Source organism: Bos javanicus, chromosome 15 (genome assembly GCF_032452875.1).
Source record: "Bos javanicus breed banteng chromosome 15, ARS-OSU_banteng_1.0, whole genome shotgun sequence".
Lineage (NCBI taxonomy): Eukaryota > Metazoa > Chordata > Mammalia > Artiodactyla > Bovidae > Bos > Bos javanicus.
In genome coordinates, this window is record NC_083882.1 from 64156260 (window position 1) to 64179706 (window position 23447).

Genomic DNA, 23447 nt, shown 5'->3' on the forward strand with positions numbered 1-23447 from the left:
ACACTGCCTTATGATTGCTTACTTGTATCTTCTCCACTAGAGTAAGAGACAGGGGTTCACTTCCTGGGTTGGGAGGATCCCCTGGAGGAGGGCAAGGCAACCTACTCCAGTATTCTTGCCTGGAGAATCCCATGGACAGGGGAGCCTGGCAGGCTACAGTCCATAGGGTCACACGACTGAAGTGACTTAGCACACACGCAGACTGATTTATTAGGGCACACACACTACCTCATTTAATTCTTGACCTAACATCTAGCTTAGTGTCTGATATATTATAGCTATGTAATTAATGTCTTAATGCAATAAAAGAATAATTTTTCTCTTTTGTAAATTATCTTTCAGATTCGATACATTTCTCAGACTCAAGGTTTACCAGGAGAACAGTTGTTAAATGTGGGTACAAAATCCACAAGATTTTTTTGCAGAGAAACAGATCTCTCCCATTCTGGTTGGAGATTAAAGGTAACTCACTTACACTTGATCTTAGCCAAAAGGCCGAGAAGTGATCTCACTTAAAAAAATATTTAGAAAAACAGTTTTCTAAGATGCCTTATGTTCATGGATAATACTCTTTATTTTTACTTTATTACATTTGTTTCTTTTGAGTTTTCTTTTTTACCATCCCCCAATCCCACTTTGAATAAGCAGAGTCTTTTCTGAATAGCTTAGCTCATTCTCTAACCTGGCAACACAATTAGTAATGTGTTTTAAATAGTTTAAAAAATTTTGTGTGTGTCATTTTGAGTTCTTCCCTACCATTTATCAAGCTTTATGGGACAGGGTTGAACTTAACCACTTATGGTGTAACCCAAGTATGTAATTTATTCCCAGGATCAGTAAATCCTTAATGATTAACATTAGTAATTTTGTTAGGGAATTTATCTATGTGTGTGATTTTATCTGTATATTTTTGACCTCAACCTGAATGTCTCATTTTCTGTATGCTTTTAAAAATTATATTTTGATAGTTATTCTTTTGAAACTACTACTTGCCTTAGAATATTCAGTATATTAGACTAAATGTGCCAGAATTGAAGAAATAAAGAATTTACAAGTGGTAGTAATAAGATGTTTTTCTTCTCTGATGTATTCAATAAGACACTGGAAGAACATGAGGCAGAGACAGGAATGAAGTCTAAAGAAGCCAGAAAGTACATATTCAACAGCCTGGATGATATAGTGCATGTGAGTACCACAGTCACATTTGTCAATGTTTCATGCATATAAATTGGTGCACTTGAATGCCAAGAATGCCAAAGCACGTTAATCATTTTCTACGTGACACAGTGCTTGCTGTTTTTAAGCTCTTCAAATGAAATTGATTCTAAGGTTTAAGAAACTAAATTTCATTCATCTTTATCAAATATTTGATTTGTATTATCCTGTTCTTCAGTATTTTCTTTAAAAAGGAAAACCCTGGCAAACATATTTCTTCTACTTACATCTCTCTAGAATTGAATGTTTAGTTAAAGCAGTTTTTTCCCACTGTTTTGAATGCTTTTTGATACCTCAAAATATTTTTGAGATGTGTTCTTTCTTATTTGAAAATACTTGTAGTTCTTGGTTCTTTCCTGTTTGAGGTTTTTTTTGAATTGTTAGACTTTAACATATACTACAGTGTATGGCTTATTTTTATTTGATGTCTTGAAATGTTGATATTGCAGGTGAACACAGTGATGGATTTGGAAGGAAGTGATCTTTTGGCTGAGAAAGCTGATAGAAGAGAGTTTGTTGGTCTGTTGAAAAAAATGTTGCTGATTGATGCAGATTTAAGAATTACTCCAGCTGAGACTTTGAACCATGCTTTTGTTAATATGAAGCATCTTCTTGATTTCCCTCATAGCAACCAGTATGTTACTTTAAAATCTTTTAAAATGATTCTGAAGAAATGATAGTGCTGTCTGTAGTAAACCAGTTTGTTAGAAAAATGATTCAGTTTCTTCATTAAATATAAGTAAACTGAGTCAAAAGAGGTTAATCTAACTTGAGCAAGTTCACATAGACAGTAAATTGCAGAGTAGAACTAGAATGCAAATCTAAATCACAGTCCAGTGTTCTTTTTCCAAAATAGCATACCAAAAATGACTGAGTGATATCACTTTTACATAATATTCTTACCTTAATGACTGGACATATTTATAATTAAAGAAAGTGTTAAGTTTTTCCTCCTTCAACTTTGAGTCCTGCAAACTCCAAATTGAAAAACTCCTTTTTTCAGTTTCCCTTCACACCATTTGCTTTTCTCCTCCATTCCCCTGCCCCCGTTTCCTCTCTTCTTTGTGGAAGGAGGTTTTTTAATGGGTTGGTGGAGAAGAATATATGCCCAAATTGAAATGGGGGTCACAAATTATAGTGTGCTCACCAAAATGTGCTCACTGTTGCTTTACTGTCTCAAGAAAATGTCTCAGATAGAAGCATATGCTGCTTCTTGCTTCAGACTTCCATCTTACAGGATTTCCTGGTAGACATAGTATTGGAAATCGGCAGATTAAGTGCAAGCCATAGACTGTATTTTTCTTTTAAAAATAATTTTTAATCTTAAACTATTCTAAACATTTAAAAAATAATATGACCATTACTGTTCACTTTTTCTTTTGCAGTGTAAAGTCCTGTTTTCATATTATGGATATTTGTAAGTCCCATCCAAATTCATGTGATGCAAATAATCACAATAAAACTTCACTTTTAAGACCAGTTGCTCCAAGCAGTACTACTAATCTGGCAGCAAATTTTACTAAAATTGGCACATTAAGAAGTCAGGTAAGAACTTAGAGTATTTGGTCATTTTTGCTTCTCTTTTAACAATTAATCATTTTGCTTTTGAAATATACATAAGTTTCCATATCAGCACTTCCAGTGCTGATGAGGTCTTACTATGGCTGTTCTACTAAATCTCTAATATTTCAGGGTAACAGTTGGAATGTATCTACTTAAATTTATTTTTTTCCTTCACCTTTTATTCTTTCAATGCAATCTACTGGCTCTCCTATATCTCAAGTCTACAAAAACTAGACTTCAGTAAGATCAATTTCTGGGTCCATCTTTATCATAGAATTATGGTTTTTTAAAATGCATTTGACTTCTACTTATAAAGCATGTGTACACAATTATTAGCGTACTCTGTATAATGAATGCCATGTCCATCAATTGTTCTAGGCATTAACCACATCTGCCCATTCAGTTGTGCACCATGGGATTCCTCTGCAGGCCGGAACCGCTCATTTTGGTTGTGGTGATGCTTTTCAGCAGACACTGATTATCTGTCCCCCAGCTATTCAAGGTATTCTTTTATTTAAATTACACTTTGAGTTTTGGCATGCATTATTTTAAAATAAGTTTAGGCATCTATTCATTAGATATACTGCATGGGTTTTGTTACATTTAATGCTACATTTGCATTTAATTTAAGCTGGTCAGTAGCCTTTAAACCACTGATACTCATTAACTGACTGGAGTTCCATTGTAGTCATCATTAACAAAATGGCTCATATGACAGTTGTATTTCCTGTAGAGTCTAGCATGATAAAATACTTTAGTAGGAATTAATGAACTGGGAAAGCTGTGGATTGTCCTATGCTGGGTAAAACTGCTCCAGATATTCAGGTTAAATACTTAACATCTGCGTGTCATCTCTAGACATGACCGTGACTGAAAGCTCAGATCTTTGTTTTGGTCAAAGGATTTCTTTCCTAAAATATTGTAGTCTTGTTCTTTACCCATAGCTTAGTCTTTTGTTTTTTTAAATATTGATTTTTATCAAATTGCCCTTATTTAGTTAAAAATATCAAATCCTCAAATGAGATAATGACAGAATACCTTTGAAGAGGCATAAATTCTCACACTGAGGAACTACTTTGTGGTAAGAGAATGATAGCAGTGAACTTTTTGACTGGAATAACTAGAATAAAGTCCTCTTTCCTAGGTCCTTTACTAGCATCTTGTTCCTGCTAGGCTGTGATGTCTAAATCTTAAAATCAAGGGATTGATTTCAAATGGGCCTGAAAGGACTGTTTGAAGTGTTGTAATGCTGTTAATAATAAGTGAGAGCTCTTGGTGCTCAGTCAGGATGCCTGGGACCTAGTTCTTGTTTCCTCTATTTGCTCTGCCATCCCAGACATGTTTGTTATCTTGCTTCAACCTTAGTCAAAGAAAATGGATGGAATGGCTACTCTCTTGATCATTTCCAGTTCTAATATTTCTGGATTCTGAAGGTGATATTTAAAATATTTATTTGATTTAAGGATATGAGCAACTTTTTGAAGTTTTTATTTTAATCTCCTGCACAGTATCTAAAAAGCACCAAGAATATGTTTGTTGACTTGCTTAACTAGTAATGAGAGGTGTGAAAACCTGGCAGCTCTTCAGCCGCTTTGATTCTACCAGGGTGGCTTTGGTCTGTTATCTGTGACAGTGACCCGTGGCTTATCTGATAATAAAAATACCTATAGCATATTGTCAGCACTCTTAAAGATGCTGTTGTGTTTCTTTGTTTTTCTTCAACTGTTATTATAAAAATTTTGAACATATAGGGAAATTCAAATAATAATAATACCTTCTACTCTAGATTCAACAAGTATTAACATGTTATATTTATTCTCCCTATTACACATACACACACTGTTAATAGTAAGTCATAGATGTTTTACTTCTAAATACTTGAGCACACAAAACTGCTGCTTTTTTAATTTAATCAGTTACTATTTAAGTGGTATCGTGACAAATACATTTTCATATAGATGTGTTTAATCTGTACTAATAGATTGTTGCCTCCTTGATGACTCAGTGGTAAAGGATCCACCGGCAGTGCAGGAGACATGGGTTTGATCCCTAGATTGGGAAGATGCCCTGGAGGAGGAAATGGCAGAAATCCTTGGACAGAGGAGCCTGATGGGCTACAGTCAGACAGGACTTAGTGACTAAACAACAAAAAATAAATTGTTAGGTTCTTTCTCTTTCTTGCATGTACCAAAATTAATTTGGGGATTGCCTTCTACCTACAGTGTGGTGTATTTCATCCAAATTTGGAGTAGCAAGAAATTCCCTGGGGGTCCATGGTTAGAATTCTGGGCTTTCACTTCTTCTTCTTTTTTTTTTTTTTAATTTTTTTTAAAAATTTTCTTTAATTTTTAAACTTTACATAATTGTATTAGTTTTGCCAAATATCAAAATGAATCCACCACAGGTATACATGTGTTCCCCATCCTGAACCCTTCTCCCTCCTCCCTCCCCATACCATCCCTCTGGGTCGTCCCAGTGCACTAGCCCCAAGGGTCCAGTATTGTGCATCGAACCTGGACTGGCATCTCGTTTCATACATGATATTTTACATGTTTCAATGCCATTCTCCCAAATCTTCCCACCCTCTCCCTCTCCCACAGAGTCCATAAGACTGTTCTATACATCATTGTCTCTTTTGCTATCTTGTTCACAGGGTTATCGTTACCATCTTTCTAAATTCCATATATATGCATTAGTATACTGTATTGGTGTTTTTCCTTCTGGCTTACTTCACTCTGTATAATAGGCTCCAGTTTCATCCACCTCATTAGAACTGATTCAAATGTATTCTTTTTAATAGCTGAGTAATACTCCATTGTGTAAATGTACCACAGCTTTCTTATCCATTCATCTGCTGATGGGCATCTAGGTTGCTTCCATGTCCTGGCTATTATAAACAGTGCTGCAGTGAACATTGGGGTACACGTGTCTCTTTCCCTTCTGGTTTCCTCAGTGTGTATGCCTAGCAGTGGGATTGCTGGATCATAAGGCAGTTCTATTTCCAGTTTTTTAAGGAATCTCCACACTGTTCTCCATAGTGGCTGTACTAGTTTGCATTCCCACCAACAGTGTAAGAGGGTTCCCTTTTCTCCACATCCTCTCCAGCATTTATTATTCGTAGACTTTTTTGGATCTCAGCCATTCTGACTGGTGTGAAATGGTACCTCATAGTGGTTTTGATTTGCATTTCTCTGATAATGAGTGATGTTGAGCATCTTTTCATGTGTTTGTTAGCCATCTGTATGTCTTCTTTGGAGAAATGTTTATTTAGTTCTTTGGCCCATTTTTTGATTGGGTCATTTATTTTTCTGGAGTTGAGCTGTAGGAGTTGCTTGTATATTTTTGAGATTAGTTGTTTGTTAGTTGCTTCATTTGCTATTATTTTCTCCCATTCTGAAGGCTGTCTTTTCACCTTGCTAATACTTTCACTCCTTGTGGGCCCTAGTTTGATCCTTGGTGGGTAAATTAAGATCCTGCAAGCCATAATACGTTAACAGCTGTGGTTGGTTCATAACAAGGGTAACAGAAGGAAAAGGAGATATTCTCAGACTCGTTAACTCATCAGATGTCAAGAACAATAGTTTTGGAATTAATAACAAGACAAAGCGAAATACTTGTTCACTTACTGAACTAACAGGTGTGGTTGCAGCAGCGTAACAGGCAGGCTTTATAATATGTTGTCTCATTATTTCTTATCTTAGTATAGTGGCTGCTTAGAAAGGAGTTTTCCCTCTAATCCATTTTGGCATCTCTGTAGAAAATCCCAGTGTTGGTCTTCCTACCCCTTTATCTCATAATGTGCCAGTCTATTTTGAAGATATGAGTGCAGTTGTACAGTAGTTTGAGCATTCTTTGGCATTGCCTTCCTTTGGGATTGGAATGAAAACTGACCTTTTCCAGTCCTGTGGCCACTGTTGAGTTTTCCAAATTTTCTTATGTATTGAGTGCAGTACTTTAACAACATCATCTTTTAGGATTTTAGATAGTTCAGCTGGAATTCCATCACCTCTGCTAGCTTTGTTCATATTAATGCTTCCCAAGGTCCACTTGACTTCACACTCCCAAGATGTCTGGCTTTAGGTGAGTGACCACACCACTGTGATTATCATGGTCATTAAGGCCTTTTTTGTATAGTTCTGTGTATTCTTGCCATCTCTTCTTAATATCTTCAGCTTCTGTTAGGTCCTTGCTATTTCTGTCCTTTATTGTGCCCATCTCTGCATGAAATGTTCCCTTGATATCTCCAGTTTTCTTGAAGAGATCTCTGGTCTTTCCCATTCTGTTGTTTTCCTCTATTTCTTTGTGCTCATTTCACATGCTAGCAAGGTAATGCTCAAAATCCTTCAAGCTAGGCTTCAGCAGTATGTGAACGAAGAACTTCCAGGTGGATAAGCTGGATTTTAAAGAGGGAGAGGAACCAAAGATCAAATTGCCAGTATCGTTTGGATCATAGAGAAAGCAAGGGAATTCCAGGAAAACATCTGTCTGTGTGCTTCATTGACTACGTGGAAGCCTTTGTGTGGATCACAACAGACTATGGAAAATTCTTAAAGAGATGGGAATACCAGACCACTTTACCTGTCTCCTGAGAAACTTGTATGCAGGTCAAGAAGCAACAGTTAGAACAGGACATGGAACAACAGACTGGTTCAAAATTGGGAAAGGCTGTAGCTTATTTAACTTCTTTACGGAGTACATCATGCAAAATGCCAGGCTGGGTGAATCAAAAGCTGGAATCAAGATTACCAAGAGAAATATTGACAGCCTCAGATATGCAGATGATACCATGCTATTGGCAGAAAGGGAAGAGGAACTAAAGAGTTTCTTGATGAGGCTGAAAAGGAGAGTAAAAAGCTAACTTAAAACACAGTGTTTAAAAAATTAAGATCATAGTATCTGGTGCCATCACATCATGGCAAGTAGATGGGGAAAACGGGGAAACAGTGACAGATTTTATTTTCTTGGGCTCCTGAATCACTGTGTACGGGGACTGCAGCCATGAAATTAAAAGACACTTGCTCCTTGGAAGGAAAACTATGACAAACCTGGACAGTGTATTAAAAAGCAGAGACATCACTTTGTCAACAAAGGTCCATACAGTCAAAGCTGTGGTTTTTACGGTAGTCATGAACAGATGTGAGCATTGGACCATAAAGAAAGCTGAATGTCGAAGAACTGATTGATGCTTTTGCATTGTGGTGCTGGGGAAGACTCTTGAGAAGTCCCTTGGACAGTAAGGAGATAAAACCAGCCAATCCTAAAGGAAATCAACCCTGAATATTCATCGGAAGGACTGACGCTGAAGCTGAAGCACCAATTCTTTGGCCACGTGATGTGAAGAGCTGGAAAAGATTCTCGACGCTGGGAAAGATTGAAGGCAGGAGGAGAAGGGGATGACGGTGGATGAGATAGTTGGGTGGCATCACCAACACAATGGATGGAGTTTGAGCAAACTCTGGGAGATAGTGAAGGACAGGGAAGCCTGGTGTGCTGCAGCCCATGGGGTCGCAAAGAGTCGGATGTGACTTTATGACTGAATGACAACAACATTTCGATGAAACATTTTAAAATCATTATTGAGTAGCAGTTATGGTACCCTTATAGTTTGTATTTTAAAGTACAATTTATGTTTGTTGTACTTCATATTTTTTACTTTGGAGCTATGTTGTGTAAGCATGTGTTTCATGTATTTTAGAGACTATAGACATAATATGTAGGTGTAGCTAAATAGGCACCACGTCCCTAATACTGTGCTGTTTTTATGTACAGAAGACTTAGACAAGCTTTTACTTAACATATCTGAGTATAGGCTGTATATAGGGAACAAGCATTTCACATTACTCCATGATCTGAAAAGCCAGTTAATCCATCCCTTTTTGATGAAACTGCTATTTCAGAATCAAATACATTCCAGCAAAATTCTCCTCTGTTGTCCTAGAATAGGCTTTGAGCTCTTTGTATCATGCTTTCCAGATATCAAGCAAATCTGGTCATTAAAGTTTTAGCTTATAACCATACAGAAAATTGGAATTTTAACCTACTTTTGAATGATTTTCAAAAAAGATTCAACCTCTTGATAGGAGAATCTTGGTAGGAGAATTCTTCTCATCTTAAGGCTTTGATTATGAGGAGAATTTAAGAGCAACCTGATTTGGGGGAAGGGATTTAAGAATTTGCTCTGTGATTTCATCCATATCAAAGTGAATTCTGCTTTTTTCTCTGATGAGAGTCTCTATTGCTGCAATATATCTACACAGCCTGGGTGTACTTAGATTCCATTTCTTGGAGAATTTGCTGTTCCAGACATGATTTTTGGAAAGGGTAAGAAGGTCAGTTTTAAAAAATAACTCATAGATCTTTCTGAAACTTAATTCACATTTAGCTCTTTAGGTGGAGCTCAGAGGGTAGAGCACCCTTAGCAATAGGATAAAAGGCTCTGAAGAAAATAAACACAATAAAATTAACTTCCTTCTATAAGCTACTGTGTATTCATGCAATAAATAATGTAAGGTTATTTTTCAATAGGAAAAGAAAACAATTGTTTTTTTTTAAATGGCTGATCACCCAAGATCACTTTTATCCAAAAACTAATAATCTTTAAATAATCTGCCAGCCCATATTGAAAGTAAATGCTACAATAGACCGGAATTATGAAATGATGAATTTATTTTAGTAACTGAGCTTTCTCATCTCAGGAGATATCCCTACTATCTTGTCAGTTAAAGTTCTTAGTTGAGTAACACTTCTTTACGCTTTTAAAGTTTAGTGCTGTGGGTCTTAATGTTTGTAAGGTGCTCTTGCAATGTATGACAGACATACTAACATTAACAGTATTAGCCTGGGTAGTAACCCTGCCTCTAATTTTCCTAGGGGGTAAGCAAAATGGAATGTGTTTCTCCTGGAGTTCCAATAGCTCTCCACTAGAAATAATAGTTAATTAAATCACAATGATCAAAGCTCAGTTGCATCATCATATTAGGCAGAAGAGTTTACTTTTTGCTTTTCCTTAGGAGACGGAAATGAGTGTGCCATCCTGAGTTTTATTGACTCCTGTAAACTGTCATGGCCATTGAAGCTGTGATACAGTCCCCCTTTGGTGACTCAGGTGTAAGATCCTATTACAGTTTTAAGGAAGAGAATACCAAGCACAGCTTGAAGTTTGTACAAAAAGATGAACATTTATCTGCTAGAGGATAAGGATTTTGAGTCAGGTTCATCTTTTTGTGTCTTATCAGTGGCAGAACTTTTAAAAAAGGAAAATAAAGTATAATAGCAAACTTTAAAAGGAATGAGAAATTTAAAAAACAATAAATGATTCAACTGTATGTATTGTAAAATAGAAAGAGTAGCTTTATAACGATTTTTGGAATGATGTACCACAAGGTAGATAGAGTATTATGCAGGGGTTTTTTTATAATCCTAAGAAGAATTTTAGCAATTCATAAATTTATAAGAGTTTTGTCAGTTAACTCAGAGAGAAGTTTTTCTTTTATTTGAAAACTATTCTTTTCTATTTCATAGGTATTCCTGCGACACATGGTAAACCCACTAGTTATTCAATAAGGGTAGATAATACAGTTCCCCTTGTAACTCAGGCCCCAGCCGTGCAGCCACTACAGATACGACCAGGAGTTCTTTCTCAGGTTGGTGATAATAATTCATTATTTTTGCTTATGTGCTGTCCTTCTCATACTCAAGTAGAGGCCTTAATCCATTGGTAATACATAGGCTTGTGCTATTGGAAATAATGAAAATGACCTAGACAGGAATTCTGTCCTTATAGATTATTGAATTTAACTTTTGTAATTATTAGGTGATTGTTACTTTGAGTTACTTGTAACATACTGGTTTTTCTTTTGCTTTTGTTGTTTTTGCTGCAGCAGACATGGTCTGGTAGGACACAGCAGATGTTGATACCTGCCTGGCAACAGGTAACACCCCTGGCTCCTGCTACTACTGCATTAGCTTCGGAGGGTGTGGCTGGTTCACAAAGGCTCGGAGACTGGGGGTAAGTTAAAAACAGCAATCCTTCTTTGTAAGTCATTTGCAAAATACATATGGTAACGTAGGGATTCAATTTTTCTAAATTTTCTCCATAGGAAAATGATTTCACACAGCAATCATTATAGCTCCATGATGCCACAACCTCTTCTAACTAATCAGATCACTCTATCGGCCCCTCAGCCAATTAGTGTGGGCATTGCACATGTTGTTTGGCCTCAGCCAGCCACTACCAAGAAAAATAAACTGTGCCAGAACAGGTTGGTATTGATATTTTAACTTTTCCTCTGCATTTTGAAAATGAATCATTAAAATAAATTTTGCATGCACACCAAAGGGTCACCCTGTTGTATTCAAAATGACCTCTTTGATAGATTTGCAACAAATACTAAGCCAAGCTCCCTTCTCAATTTCTCAGAGGTATTTTGGTAAAACTAATGGAATGGGAGCCAGGAAGAGAGGAAATAAATGCTTTCAGTTGGTAAGATTGTCTTTATTGCCCTTTTGATTTATTATCTACCTATAGTGTTAGACAATTCTAGACACTCAGATATCACATTTGCGCCCCCCCCCCCCCCAAAAGACCATTAGAATATAAGTAAATGCAGTCTACACTTCGTTTCTAGAAATTTTATGTATCACAAACTCATGATCTGTGTGTTGGTGTGTCATATACATAATCTTGAACAAGTGAAGGTTCGTATTGTTACTTATAACATGGTATCTTAGAAAAATGTCATGTATATATTTTGATTATAGAAATGACACATTATTCCTTTGATTGCAGGAGTAATTCATTGCAGAATACCAATATCCCACAATCAGCATTTATCTCCCCAAAGACAGTAACTGGGAAAGATGTCCAGGAAGTAAGTTGTATAGAAACACAGGACAATCGTAACTCAGAAGGAGAGCCAGAAAATTGTTGTGACACGTCTATCAGGCAAGACTCTGATTCATCAGTTTCAGATAAACAGCGGCAAACCATCATCATTGCCGACTCCCCGAGTCCTGCAGTGAGCGTGATCACCATCAGCAGTGACACCGACGAGGAAGAGACGTCCTCGCAGAGACATTCCCTCCGAGAGTAAGTGCCGAAAGCAGATGCCTGCATTTTTGCGACATTCTTAAATAACGATGATGGTATCCTCTGCTGTGGTGGAAAAAAACTTTGTGATTTATTATTGTGATTTATTATTGTCTGTTCATGTCCTTCGGAGTAAACTTCCTGAGTAGTATTTAGCATGATTGAAAGCGAAAGTCACTTAGTGGTGTCTGACTCTTTGTGACCCCATGGACTATACAGTCCATGGAATTCTCCAGGCCAGAATACTGGAGTGGGTAGCCTATCCCTTCTCCAGGGGATCTTCCCGACCCAGGAGTCGAACTGGGGTCTCCTGCATTGCAGGTGGATTCTTTGCCAACTGAACTACCAGGGAAGCCCATTCAGCATGATTACTATAGCATTTTTCCTGTATTTATGAGCTTTAGATTTTTATCCATGTAGGTCTTTCTTAACTGTTTCATATCTGGGGAGTAGGTTCTCATTTTTGACCTGTTTTCTCCTTCCCCCTTCACTAGATGTAAAGGTAATCTGGACTGTGAAGCTTGCCAGAGCACTTTGAACATAGATCGGATGTGTTCATTAAGTAGTCCAGATAGTACTCTGAGCACCAGCTCCTCGGGGCAGTCCAGCCCATCCCCTTGCAAGAGACCGAACAGGTAAAGGAATTTTAACAGTAGTGTGTTATAAACATTAAGTCTGCTAAAAAGCCTATGTTATTTTTCATTGTTTAAATTAGTAAGTACCTGCCAGTTTACCACAGTGGCTCTCTCTCGTTGATAAGTTTTGAACTAGATCACCTTTTTATGAACTCAGGTTTTAAGTAGGAATTTTCTTTATTATTACAGAACAGATCTAAATGAAAAATTGAGGTTCTAATAAATGGTTTTTAAAAAATCATTTGTTTTTGAAAGGGTAAAAAAGTCACATTCTCAGCTCTAGCTTTACAGACTACCATTGTAACTTAAATTTAGAATAAGAACATATACGTTAACAATACAAAAAGGAATGTTTTACATTATAAAGTAATGACCCACTGTCAGAGTATTTGCTGTGATTTTTTTTCTCTCTTAGTGATTGATTTGCCTGGTTTTATCTGTATTTCCTTTCGGCCAGGGATATGCATTGCCACTGAAGTAGTGAATGACTGCTAACCTGCATGATGTACTATCTCATTAAGAGATGAGCTGTAAAAATGTCAGTGAAATATGTTTGATTTCCGCTGACATTCTTTTTATAGTGGAAAAATTTTTCAGTCATAATTTTATTCTTTTTTTTTCTTAGGAAATATAGTTTTTAATACTTATAGCCAAATCTCTGTGGAAAATATAAAACAGTATCAACACATCTTCTTCTTAAAGTTGTTTATAATGTGATTTGCAAGTTGATACTGTGCATTTGTTGTTGTTTCATTGCTAAGTCCTGTCCAACTCTTTTTGTGACCCCCATGGACTATATATATAGCCCGCCAGGCTTCTTTGTCCATGGCGTTTCCTAGGCAAGAATACTGGAGTGGGTTTCCATTTTCTTCTCCAGGGTATATTCCTGACCCAGGGATTGAACCCACATCTCCTGCTTTGGCAGGCTGATTCTTTACCACTGAGCCACCTGGGAAGCCCCATGAGATGTGTGTGTGTGCGCGCGCATGCGTGCATCACACACACATATATAAGATATAAAAATATATTTAAGTAAAATATACATATAAAAAGATATGTTTCAAATTTTAAGTATGAAATGAGTGGTTAAAACAGAATAAATGCAATAAAAATCCCAAGGTGAGAGGGGGACCAGGGCCCAAGGATCAGGACGAGAAGAGAAATTTGGGCTCTGGGTGGTTAGACTTTCAGAGAGGTAGGAAAGGCCTTTTGAATAACTGGTTAGTTAAAAAGACCCAAATTATCACTAAATTATTAGTGATTACTCTAATATTACAATATTATTAATAATTCTAATTTATTAGAATTTGATCTCAAATATCCAAGTTGCCTGCTTATATATTTGTACATTTCATTTCAGTTGTCCAGAACAGTACTTCTTTTGTAGTATCTTGATGAAATCTTCTGTAATTTATAATAGGGGATTTTATGAACTGCTACTGAGGATCAAGTGAAAAGAGACAGGAAGGAAAATTAAATGCCAAGAGGGTGTTCCTAAACAGAGAGAATTAGCATTAGCAGTCCCAATAGAGAATTAATGTGGGAGTCTAGGGAATCTATGAAGAATGTGTTTGGGGTAAGGAAGAAGTTATAATTAGGTATGAAATAATTTAATAAGATCTTATCAATTTGGTGGAGTTTGGAAAGTATTTAACTTTAGATTTAAGATCGAAAAACATTGTTGATACAGATATTTTCTTTTAGTATGTCAGATGAAGAACAAGAAAGTGGTTGTGATACTGTGGATGGCTCTCCAACATCAGACTCCTCAGGACATGACAGTCCATTTGCAGAGAGCAGCTTTGTGGAGGACACTCATCAAAACGCAGAATTGGTAACTTCTACTGACACAGAAACCAAACCAGCTGTTTGTACTGTTGTGGTGCCACCAATGGGACTGGAAAACGGATTAAATGCCGATGAGCATATGGCAAACACAGGTAAACTGAGTCCCCTCTATTTCCCTGATTGTCCCTTAAAAGGTCTTGATTTGGGAACATCAGAACCAAAAGTCATCTCTGAATTTCTGACTTGTCCCTGCCAAATCTATTGTACCAAAGAAATACTTTCTAATATTATCCAGTGCTTGGAAACTAGGAGATCTTTACTTTTTATTTAATTTTAAGGTTCTCAAATCACTGTTGTGTAAAATATCTAAAGACCTTTCATAATTTTTATATGAGAAGGAAAAAGTACCTACTCTCTAATATTTTGTTGTTGCCAGATTCTATATGCCAGCCATTAATAAAAGGACGATCTGCCCCTGGAAGATTAAACCAGCCTTCCACAGTTGGTAATCGTCAGCAAAAATCGACATCAGCATTCCAGCAGCAGCATTTGAATTTTAGTCAGGTATGTTTGTGAATTTATGAGTCTTTGGGATTCAAAATCAGCAGTTTTTTAATTGGGAGAAAAAGATTCTCAAACTATATAAAATCTTAATTAAACACTTCCATTTTCATTATTCCAAGTGACTGAAAAGTAATTGGCTTAATAATAGGATAATTATCAGATTATCCATGGAACTTGAATTTTTTAGAAAGATTAGATTCTTAAGAGAACCTGAGAGAATTCTTCTCTATCCTTAATGTAAGCTAAGATCTGAGAGATCCCTTATGGGTTTTTAGTCACAGTATCTTTTAATTTCCCTTTTTTTCTTCTTTGTGACTTGTAAAATATGTAATTAGTCTTTTGTTTTGTTTTTGAATAGGTTCAGCACTTTGGGTCTGGGCATCAGGAGTGGAATGGAAACTTCGGACATAGAAGGCAGCAAGCTTATATCCCTACTAGCGTTACCAGTAATCCTTTCACTCTTTCTCATGGAAGTCCTAATCACACAGCTGTACACGCCCATCTGGCTGCAAGTGCGCACCTCGGAGGACAGCCTACTCTACTTCCATACCCATCATCAGCTCCCCTCAGTAGTGCTGCACCAGTGGCCCACCTCTTAGCCTCTCCATGTACCTCAAGACCTATGTTACAGCATCCGACTTACAATATCTCCCATCCCAGTGGCATAGTTCACCAAGTCCCAGTGGGCATAAACCCCCGTCTGTTACCATCCCCAACCATTCATCAGACTCAGTACAAACCAATCTTCCCACCACATTCTTACATTGCAGCATCACCTGCGTATACTGGATTTCCATTGAGTCCAACCAAACTCAGCCAGTATCCATATATGTGAAAACTCATAAGAGTATATTGAGGAAGCTCAATGATATAAACATTTGATTAAAAATAAAACATGGTATTTAATAAATATTAGCCATGGCACAAGAAAATTATTTTTGAATCATGTAGACTTGGGTGCAATTTAAACAACTTTGAGCTTTAAAAAAGAAACTCACTTTTAATGTGTTTTGCACATTTGGTATAACTTGTCTTTGGTCATGTTATCTTCTTATGTTGTAACTCTAGACAGGTGACTTATGGGAGCAGAAGTCCAGTTTTTGCTCCCGCTATTTTTTATAAAATTGCCTTCTAACTAGTGCAAGACACGTCCATATTTGGGAAGCCATTCTGTGTACAGACTTAGAGCAACAGATGCACATATGTCAGAATTACAGCATACAAGTGAATTGTATTATCTGTGTCTTAGTGTATAAATGTTGGGTCACTTACCTAAGAAATTGAGCTATTGTTCTTTACATTTGCATGTGTCTTTGCATGGGCAAGATGTTGCCTAGACTTTGCTCTTCAATGTTGTTCTAATAATCTCAGCTGCATTGTAAACCGTTCCCACACATAGTGCCTTAAATATTTGAGGTTGTTAATGTTATTACTATATATAAATGTTGAGGACTGCAGCACTTAAAATTCAGACTTACTCCTTAGTTTCCTTTGATAGAGTAATGTTCATTTTTGGTTTTGTGTGGTATGATTTCAGGTTGTAGCTATTTTTCCTTACTAAGAGGGCAGCATGTTTGCAATAGCTGAATTCTGCTGTCTGACTTTTTCAGAATGATCTAGCTTCAAGAAAAGCAAGCAGGTAGTAGTGCTTAAGAAAAATTGATTCAGTATCTAATGAATAGTTGATATCTGTCACAACACAGCATTTTATATACTGTTAAGTGAAACTGCAATACAATCTAAGTTTATTTTGGGAGTGTTTGCTGTATAATTGGATTTAATAAAATGTTTAGAGATGCAGTAGGCATGACTTTGAGTAGATAATGAAAGAAAATGCAAAATGCTCATTGATTCATGATGTGGTTTCATCCTAGCTTGGGCAAACCATGCAGTATTTAATAAATAGTAGCAGAATATTTACTATTGAAGCTTGAAAAGATGTGAGTTCTTTGTGTGCAATTTCTCATTTATGCATGTGAGAGGGTTTTTTTTTTTTTTTTTTTTTTTAGTATTTTTACATTGTAGTACTTGTTTTGCTTGTTGGTGGTGTTTGCTTATTTAATACATTCCGTCAGGGACAGAAATTACATGCTTTTTTTTCCTAGGAAGTATGTCTTGGGTTTTTCCCTCTTTATTCTTTACTTTTTTTTGGTGGTGGTGGTGGTGATGTTTAAATGAAGTTGCTTTTACAGCACCAAAGACTTAATCATCCATTTCCTATATAAAAGGTAGCTACTTTTTGCATAGACCTCAAGTATATTGTAGTGTAGAGGTGGAATTTAAAGGAAGGTATTAAACAGGCTGTGTTTTAGCTTATGGGCAAGTAATAAATTGTATCATTTATCTTGAATGTATCATAGATAAGCTGCTATATAACGATTGCCACTTCAGATAGCTGTGAAATTAGGTGATTAACTAGTTGTTATTTAGCCTTCTAATTTCTGTATAAGTCTAATTACATGAAATAGAAGTTGGGGTTTTGATTTTTTACTTTGCTTTTCTGTTTGGAGTGTCATTGTAACTACTGTATTGTAAATGATGGAAAATAATTGCGTATGTTATTTTGGGGTGTGTTATTTGCATCAGTATTTTATCTCTATTAATGTTTGTGCTCATCACTGCATATAAAAAAACTTGGATGTATCAATGTAACTTAATTTTTTATTTTCATACTGGCATTGTAGACACTTGAGAGAGCTGTATCTTGCAGGCTTGACTTAACTTTTTTTCCTTAAAAATCTGGAATATAATCTTATACCATTTACTGGAAGAAACAGGACAAAGCATTTGAGTGTAAAACTCTCCAAATGTTTTGGATTTACAGCATTTCTTTGATAAATGAACTGCATACCACTAGTACAGGTCTAGTACAGCGTTGACAATAAGCTAATAATGGATGAACTTTTCTTTACTCCATTAATACAAGCAGTGTTTTATTTAATAATCATCGATGAAATAAATGTGCCTGATATTAATTTTAAAAATTACAGTATTAGATCATAAAATAAAAACCAGCAGTACGTTTTTAGTCACACTGAAAATGAAGGACTTAATTTTCCCCACAAGTTTCAGTGTTTTTAGTAATCAATTCTATGCATTTTATATAAATAGAAATATGTATATATATTACACATAAAAAGGAATAGCCTAAGATTAATTTAAAAGATTATTTACAGATGGCAAATTTATGGAGTCACTATTTAAGTAAACTTGCTGCCCTCCACAGCCTTCTAATTTTATTTATCCGGTCCAGCAGTTTACTGGTATCTGCTCGCTTGTTGGAGAAGAATCAGTGCTGGAAGCTCATGTTTAAGAAACACCAAGGGCAAAAGATTGATGTTTGTACCAGGTACAAAACTGGCACAGTTTTCTTTTTCTTCAGGGCCATGTTTACTACCCTGAAATGTCATATTTTCTGTATTTCAGTTCCAAGACTGTGATGTCTTGTTAAATTGACAGTAAATGATAAACTTCAGTGTTTTCATAATATAACAGTCCTTTTTGATAAAGGCGTACCCGAGTTAAGTACATTGCTCTTAGCTGATTCTAATCATGGGCTTTTTAACAAGGAAAAAAAAAAATTCCAAGATCCTGCTAAAATCTAAATTTAGCATATTGACAAAAGAATCTGGATTTATACCCTCTTTAAAACCTTTTTTTACCAGTTTTCTTTTGTGTTAATGCTTTCTTAAATAAAACACTGCATGAATTCCAAGTTGCATATTTGCATACTATTTTAATTTACAAATTGTTTTTTAATCAAATATCCTGGTATTTTGTTTCTTTTTCTTTCAGGGTGTTTGAGTATGTTACTGTAGTAGCAAAACTTTTTCATTTAAGAAATCTCTACTACTACTTCTAAAGTTGGTTTGTGTTAAGTAAAAGTTAAATCATACACTGCAAGGTGTAGGAAGATTTGTTTTAAAGAACCCAATGATATAGGTTTGATTACTAAGTTTGAGCTATTAACTGTTTAACAATTTTAGACTTGTGGCTTTCTTTGGTTTGTTTGTTTTTGCTTTTACTTCTATGCTACACTAGTTTGCCATGTAGCAGTTGCACTGTGCAATATTACAATAAGGACTGGGAAAATTTTTATGGATGTAATGTCTATTACGGTTTGCGATAGTATTTCTCTCTAGTTCTCAGTGATTTAAATGTGACCAAGCCTTCTGTACTTTGTCACAAAAAGCGGGTTTTCCAGGTGACTATTTTGGTGAGTGTCAAAATAAGAATTTATGGTGTATTACTGTCGATTCACTTTGAATTAAAATATATATATTGCAGCAAACAGCTTGTTGACTTTTTTTCCACCCAAGTACTACTTCCAGAGTAGGGAAGGAAGAGGTTAGGAAGTTTGAGTTACCCAACTTACATCTCATTTAATTTTCAAGACCACCTGTGAGACAGGTATACAATTATCTTTATTATGTTAATGAAGAAATAGGCTCTCAAATAGCTAGGTAAGTTGTCCAAAGCCCAAGCGCTAATGAGTGGTGAATCTGAGATGGGAACAGGCTGCCTAACCCCTAACTGTAACCAAACTACCAACTGCTGTCCGGCAGTTCGTTTAAATCCTGAGGGAGTGTACCAGAGTACTGTAACCACAGGACAGTGTGTTAGTCACTCAGTCGTGTCGACTCTTTGCAACCCCACGGACTGTAGCCCACCAGGCTCCTCTATCCATAGAATTCTCCAGGCAAGAATACGAGCGGGTAGCCATTCCCTTCTCCAGGGAATCTTACCAGCTCAGGCATCGAACTCCGGTCTCCTGCATTGCAGGCAGTTGTTTTTTTTTTTTTCTTTCCCATCTGAGCCACCAGGGAAGCCCAGATCACAAGATAACCAGGGCCCGTTTTCCTTGAATATTTTTTGAGGTAAATATTTCTGTTCATTGTAGATGAGTGAAGAATATGGAACTCACATGTGTTTTTAAGACATAAAACATGAGACTTCAAAGGGACGTGGTTGTAGTAAGCCAGTTTAGGTTGCCTTCAAATACCATCTTATACTAAAAGTTTAGGTTTAGAGAAACATCCATAGGAAAGTTTGTTGAGGAGCGCCCCCCCAGCACACACCGGTGAAAATACATACTTGCAATCTCAGTGAACTTTACTTGCCATATATAAGATACACACACTTTGTTATATGTTTATTATATGTTCGGTGTCTGGCTTCCTTTCATTCAACATTTTATTTCTAAGAGTCACCCGTGTTTATGTAGTTATGGATCATTTATCCCCATTACTGTGTAGTATTCATCTTTGTGCATATATAATCATTTATCTTTTGTTGATAGACATTTGTGTTGTTTTTACTTTTTGACTATTAGGGCTAGTGCTGCTACAGACATTTTTGTTCACATTTTTGGCGGACATGTATGCATGTCCTTTGAGCATATATGTAAGTATGGAATTCCTGGGTCACGGGGTGTACAGATGTTTTCCATTATTAGATACTGCCAGCAGTATTTCAAAGCGATTAATTTACACCCAACAGCAGTGTATGAGTTCTAGTTACTTTACATCCTCACACACTGTATATAGTTTTTCTTTCAATTTAGTCATTCTTATGGCCATGAATTGTTAAAAATTACGTGAACATCCTGATCCTACATGTAGGTAAAATCCAGATTTTGCAATTCACTTGAAGGTAAATTGGCTTCTTGAGAGTTAGGAAATGTTCAACTATTTAAATGGATTCGTGTATGGATGTGAAAGTTGGACTATAAAGAAAGCTGAGTGCAGAAGAATTGATGCTTTTAAACTGTGGTGTTGGAGAAGATTCTTGAGAGTCCCTTGGACTGCAAGGAGATCCAACCAGTCTATCCTAAAGGAAATCAGTCCTGGGTGTTCATTGGAAGGATTGATGTTGAAGCTGAAATTCCAATATTTTGGCCACCTCATGCGAAGAACTGACTCATATGAGAAGACCCTGATGCTGGGAAAGATTGAAGGTGGGAGGAGAAGGGGACGACAGAGGATGAGATGGTTGGATGGCATCACCAACTCAATGGACATGAGTTTGGGCAGGCTCTGGAAGTTGGTGATGGACAGGGAGGCCTGGCGTGCTGCTGTCCATGGCATTGCAAAGAGTCGGATATGACTGAGTGACTGAACTGAACTGAGGAGTATAAAATATTTGAGCAACATGTGTAAACCATTAAGCCAGTGCCTAGCACATAGCAGTGCCTGTCACATGGCAGGTATGTCATGAGTCATTCAGTGATCTATGAAGCGTCTACCATTTCCCAGCATTCTATGCTAGGGATATGTCAGTGGACAAAGCAGAAGATTCTTTTGCTCTTACAGATCTTTCCTTTTTGAGGGCGAGGAAGCTTTAAAGTAAGTAAGTTTAGGTAGGCTAAGCAGAATGAAAAAAATAGAGGAACCTGGTTAAGTGACTGGAGGGTGTGTGTCAGGGAATGCCTCAGTGAGAAGATGACATCTGAATTGTGGCAAGAAGAATGCTAGTCAGCCACGTGAGGGAAAAGTTTTTGGCAGAGAGAACAGCAAGTACAAAGGTGCTAAGCGGGAATGAGACTTAATACGGGCAGGATAGAAAAGTGGCCTGTGAGGTCCAAGTTCAGTGTAAATGGAGCAGGAACTAGAGGACAGAACCAGAGGGGTGGGAATGCAGGCCTTTTGCCAAAGGTCTGGATTTTCAGTGTATTTCAGTGTATGTTCACTGAAAGCAGACACCGTGAACTGACTATTGCAGCGAACAGGTGTGCAGCCAGAGCACTGAAGACCAGAGAAGAGGTTTTGAAGTAGCCCTTGACCCCTAAATACTTAGGCAAGCAAGCATCGCTTTCTAAGAATAACATTGTTCAATCAATCACAAAACTGTATAACACCTGGCAAAATTAGGTGTTATATCTAATTTCCAGTCCATATTCAAAATTTCCCAAATGTTTCAATAATGTCTTTTATAGCCATCTTCCCATTCCCCCTGTCTACGTGCCAGTCAAGATTCACTCATCGAATTTTGGTTATGGTGGCTCAGACGGTTAAGCATCTGCCTACAATGCGGGAGACCTGGTGGAAAAGCCCATGGACGGAGGAGCCTAGTAGGCTACAGTCCATGGAGTCGAAAAGAGTTGGACACGACTGAATGACTTCACTTGTCTCTATTTTAAATTCAGAACAGTCTTTTTTTTAATGACACATCTTTTTTTTTTTTTAAGAGTTCAGGCTAGAATAGCCTTCATTCTCCCTCTGATTGTTTCTTCATGCTAATTGTAGCATGGATTTCTGTTAAGTACAAGTTGGGGCTGCTGCTGCTGCTGCTAAGTTGCTTCAGTCATGTCCGACTCTGTGCGACCCCATAGACGGCAGCCCACCAGGCTCCCCCGTCCCTGGGATTCTCCAGGCAAGAACACTGGAGTGGGTTGCCATTTCCTTCTCCAATGCATGAAAGTGAAAAGTGAAAGTGAAGTTGCTCAGTCGTGTCTGACTCTTAGTGACCCCATGGACTGAAGCCTACCAGGCTCCTCCATCCATGGGATTTTCCAGGCAAGAGTACTGGAGTGGGGTGCCATTTGGTGGCTTGATTAGACTCGGTGCTCCTCTGCAAGTATCGTAGGAGTAGTTGTGCCTTATTGCTTCACATTAAGGGGTGCACGCATAATGTCAGGTCACCCAGTATCAGCTATGCCACTAAGATAAAGAGATTCCTAGCGTATTTCTCCTTTTGTCATCTGTGGGGTTGGTACTGTGGCAGTATCAGTAATATTTTGCTCACTGGCTTTAGGGTCCATTCATGATTGTTGTCAGAATCAATTACTACACTGGGTTTTTCAATTCCATCATTCCTTCTACATTCTTTACCTGGCATCATATTCTTCTATAAAGGCTTTCTGCCTTTCTCCCTGTGCTCCCTCCAGCTTCTTTCTCTGTCTCTGTCTCTCTCACCATTATGGATTCATGGATCAAGACTGGAATTTGTTGACATTACCACATTCGTGTCTGAATGTTTCCTCGCCTTCTGGCCTCCAAAGGTGTCTTAGGCTCACCTTGTATTTTTTCTGCCTTGGATCTGGAATTAGTCATTTCTCCCAGGTTTCAAAGGACCCAGGTGAGTAATGTTTACGAGACAGAGGTAGTTTCTTTGTCTTTTGTAGTTCTGTCACACATTTACGGTATCATGGTGTCATGGGTGTTGTTGACAGATCTTTTCTCTTAGTTTTAATCCTGCATCCCCATTACTCAAGCTCATTTCTGGTTCTTGTTTTTTTAAAAATACTTTAAAAATTTAAATAAAAATTTAAAATTAAAACTCATTTTTGGCTGCACTGGGTCTTTGTTGCGGCATGTGGGCTTTCTCTAGTTGCAGTGCACCAGGCTTCGTTGCCCCTGAGCAGGGGTCGAACCAGTCCTCTGCTTTGGAAGGTGGAGTCTTAATCACTGGACTGCCAGGGAAGTCCCTGACTCCTGTTTCTGCAGAGAGATGTTTGCCCAGCGACTACTACTCACCTTCTTTAACCATCTTGTGGCTCTCAGTTTCACACACTGATTGCAGTTGACCAGGGAGAAGGATGAGGGCGTGCCTGAGAAAATTCATCTAATAAATGCATGTTTACTGCTGTTTCTCCA

The 23447-nt window shown here is 37.2% G+C and overlaps 1 protein-coding gene across 8 annotated transcripts in view; it reads left to right on the forward strand.

The window, feature by feature from the left end:
• The window catches only part of HIPK3 (homeodomain interacting protein kinase 3), an 83475-nt gene extending 64331 nt beyond the window's left edge, over positions 1 to 19144 (forward strand). For 5 of the 8 annotated variants that reach the window (XM_061381079.1, XM_061381083.1, XM_061381084.1 and 2 more), the window contains exons 4-17: positions 343 to 462; positions 1099 to 1185; positions 1665 to 1849; positions 2601 to 2760; positions 3157 to 3280; positions 10300 to 10421; positions 10659 to 10786; positions 10878 to 11039; positions 11198 to 11260; positions 11567 to 11866; positions 12361 to 12501; positions 14206 to 14441; positions 14726 to 14853; positions 15212 to 19144. In XM_061381079.1, coding sequence (XP_061237063.1) covers positions 343 to 462; positions 1099 to 1185; positions 1665 to 1849; positions 2601 to 2760; positions 3157 to 3280; positions 10300 to 10421; positions 10659 to 10786; positions 10878 to 11039; positions 11198 to 11260; positions 11567 to 11866; positions 12361 to 12501; positions 14206 to 14441; positions 14726 to 14853; positions 15212 to 15688 — 2433 coding nt within the window. In that variant the 3' untranslated portion in view covers positions 15689 to 19144. The remainder of the gene's footprint in view (positions 1 to 342; positions 463 to 1098; positions 1186 to 1664; positions 1850 to 2600; positions 2761 to 3156; positions 3281 to 10299; positions 10422 to 10658; positions 10787 to 10877; positions 11040 to 11197; positions 11261 to 11566; positions 11867 to 12360; positions 12502 to 14205; positions 14442 to 14725; positions 14854 to 15211) is intronic. The other 3 variants (XM_061381077.1, XM_061381080.1, XM_061381081.1) reach the window with 3 other exon arrangements.
• Positions 19145 to 23447: the final 4303 nt, after the last annotated feature.